The following is a 3,306-nucleotide window of genomic DNA, read 5'->3' on the forward strand; positions in this document are numbered from 1 at the left end:
TCGTGTCGCAAAAATTTCATCAGCATAGAAACTCCAAAGTGTGCTTTATACTTTTGTCATAGTACCCCCAAGAATTTAAAACTACTTTCACCCCTGCAGTGTAATGCGAACACAACAGGGCTGGTACCGTTCCGTTCTGTTCCGTACCGTACCGTTCCGTTCCGTGCAGTGCGAAAGCGCCTTAATAATGCAAGAACACATTCTGAAAGATTAAGAAGCTTTAAATTATAATAAACACTTAACACTGGAACTGGAAGACATTTTAAATATCCAAAATAAACAAATAGCAAAAATAAAGTGAATTATTAATCTCTGTAAACAAAATTGTCCTTGAGGAAAGGGGCAAGTTGAGACCAAAACACCAAACTGAAGACTTGTATCATCCAGTTTTTGGTAGAATAAAAGAGAGAAAAKAAAAAAAGATAAATCATGTAGATGTAAATTCTTAAGCTTTTTTAAATTTACCAGGTGATTTATTGATTTATTACCTATTGCGACGGGTCTAGCTACATAGTTACATTGCTATTCTATAGTGGTTTTAATACTAGTGCCTAACAAAAAGGGGGAATAAAAGATGAAGTGAAATGTGCTGCTCACAATTTGTTTTGTGTTTCTGGTTTTTGTTGGGATTTTTTTTCCACTTCCTGAACACTGTCTGTAGCCCCTGTGTGTCTGTGTGTGTGTGTAAAATATTCATCAAACATTAGTGTWGAACTGCSTCACTAAAGCTGCTTGTGCTTTGTGYTTTCCCTCCCGCTAACGCGCTGCATGCTCACCGCTKAAATATTCACTCGTGCTCAGACACGCTGTCTCCATCCGACACGTTGGCGGTTCACCTGGGAAAGTGCGTCGGTTCCCATCACGTCACGCCGGCCTCCGGTCCCCTCCGGAGGCTCTCRTGTTGACTTTCTCCTCCTTTGCYTCAGGACAACACGGACCGGYTGCGGGAGTCRAGTCCCGGCCTGAGCTCCAGCAAGAGGCTGAGCAAGAGCAACATCGACATCTCTGCTCCCAACGAAGGCCAGGGCGGCCCGTCGCTCAGCCGCAAGCAGAGCGACTCGTACGACGGGGATACCTCTTCCTCGGGCCAGCACAACTTTTTTTCCAGGTGGAAAACACGACCCATGTTTTAAGATTTGTCCAGTATATAATTCCTCTGTTTGTTTTTGTTNAAATATTCACTCGTGCTCAGACACGCTGTCTCCATCCGACACGTTGGCGGTTCACCTGGGAAAGTGCGTCGGTTCCCATCACGTCACGCCGGCCTCCGGTCCCCTCCGGAGGCTCTCRTGTTGACTTTCTCCTCCTTTGCYTCAGGACAACACGGACCGGYTGCGGGAGTCRAGTCCCGGCCTGAGCTCCAGCAAGAGGCTGAGCAAGAGCAACATCGACATCTCTGCTCCCAACGAAGGCCAGGGCGGCCCGTCGCTCAGCCGCAAGCAGAGCGACTCGTACGACGGGGATACCTCTTCCTCGGGCCAGCACAACTTTTTTTCCAGGTGGAAAACACGACCCATGTTTTAAGATTTGTCCAGTATATAATTCCTCTGTTTKTTKTTGTTGTTGTTGTTTTGGTCTCATTTGTCCATTTTGGGTCAGCAGATTTTAACAWTAGATGGAGAGAACCAGAATAAATACAAAAGTCTGTTTTCCAAGCATTGAAAATAAAAAGAAGCAATTAAGCCTTTAAGCTTTTATTAAGTTAATATGGGTGTTATCACATTTTTACAATAACATTATCAAGTTTATGCAATATAATTATCAAATGTGTACAATATAATTATCACATTCATGCAGTATATCATCTTTGCATAATATCACATTTTTACAATAATTTTATCAAGTTCWTACAATGTAATTATCACATTTTTACAATACAATTATGCAGTTTGCACAATATAATGATCACAGTTACACATCATACATGTTTATGCAATATATTTATCATGTTTGTTCACTATAATCATCGTGTTATTATGAGACRGAGTTAAAAACTTCTTGTCCTCCATGACAGCAGTAGTCTTCCATACAGAACCCCTCAAAAATACTGAAAACCAAAGTGTAAACTGAATRCAAACTGAAGTGTAAATTGTAAACATGAGTTTGTATTTTTAGTTAATGCCAGGAGTGGAGACGATTCCTTTACCTGCTGCAATAATCTTTGCTACAGTCCACGTTATGTTTATCCAAAAGAAATACTGCAGCAAATTAGATTTGCTTCCTCTAAAATTGAAAGAAGATTGTAACAGTGACAATGTTCCACGGCAGTAAAAAAAGAAAAGAAAAGAGAAGTAAAAAGAGTGCAGAAGTGGGTATGAGAGAACACAGAAGCCAAAACAGCTGCAGAAAGCAATCAAAGGGCCATTGATTTGGCTTCAGCGGATAGCTGGAGACTGCTGGCTAATCCTCCCTCCACATGTAGGACTTAATGGGGAAATGTTGGCCGGCTGCTAAAGCCCAGGGATGGAGCCGGTCGGCATGCCGACATGGCAGTGACCGGCTGGACTGTTCAAACAGCTGTCGGTGTGGAGCGGCCTGTGAAGGCTGAGTCATAAAGGCTCGGCGCCGAYGGCTACTACCGCACAATAAAACCAACACGCCAACATCTGAATCACGGCAAAGTAAAAGGATTATTGACTCATCCGAGTCAAGACAGAGAAATTGAATTTGAATATTCTGCATAGGCTTTATTGATTTTTAACATTTCAGATTAATCCTGGACAAATTTCTGGTAGCTGTATAGAAAATCAATAACACAGACGTTTTCCTGTGTTACCGTAAATTGTGGGGRTTTTTTTGTTCTCCATGCTCCAGTTTGATGAAGGAGGGTGTAGAGGTGCGCGGTGGCAGCAGCACCAGTCTGGTGTTGAATCCAGGCCGCTTTGACTTTGAGGTGTCGGACTGCTTCCTGTTGGGCTGCCCTCTGGGACTGGTGCTGGCCATGAGACGCACGGTGCTGCCCGCTATTCACGGTAAGAACCACAACCATGTACCACATAAAACATTACATTCTGCTTTCATTTAAACTCTGTTTGCAGTAGAACAATGGGAGTCCTACTTTCCCTTGCAGACATGAAGAACTGAAATGGATTTTCTTATTGAGAAGTGTTGCCATTATGTTCTGGAAACCCGGTTGGTGAACTCTAGTGCGCAAAAACCTGAAGTAGATTTTCAAAATGGACTAAAATMTGATTTGTTAGCGTGATGTTCGCCGTGTTTGTTACAGTCTGGAAAGCGATGGCATTTGATTGAAATTTTTTCCACTTCTAAAAAACAAAGAGAATAAAACAAAATTGCGTATAAAAC

At 42.5% G+C, this 3,306-nt stretch overlaps 1 protein-coding gene across 1 annotated transcript in view; it reads left to right on the plus strand.

The window, feature by feature from the left end:
* The window catches only part of pitpnm3 (PITPNM family member 3), a 162,045-nt gene that overhangs the window by 123,723 nt on the left and 35,016 nt on the right, over positions 1-3,306 (plus strand). The window contains exons 7-11 of the mRNA XM_017308106.1: positions 802-844; positions 927-1,108; positions 1,193-1,235; positions 1,318-1,499; positions 2,815-2,972. Of these exons, the coding sequence (XP_017163595.1) occupies positions 802-844; positions 927-1,108; positions 1,193-1,235; positions 1,318-1,499; positions 2,815-2,972 (608 nt within the window). The remainder of the gene's footprint in view (positions 1-801; positions 845-926; positions 1,109-1,192; positions 1,236-1,317; positions 1,500-2,814; positions 2,973-3,306) is intronic.

This window comes from Poecilia reticulata, linkage group LG13 (genome assembly GCF_000633615.1).
Source record: "Poecilia reticulata strain Guanapo linkage group LG13, Guppy_female_1.0+MT, whole genome shotgun sequence".
Classification (NCBI taxonomy): Eukaryota; Metazoa; Chordata; class Actinopteri; order Cyprinodontiformes; family Poeciliidae; genus Poecilia; species Poecilia reticulata.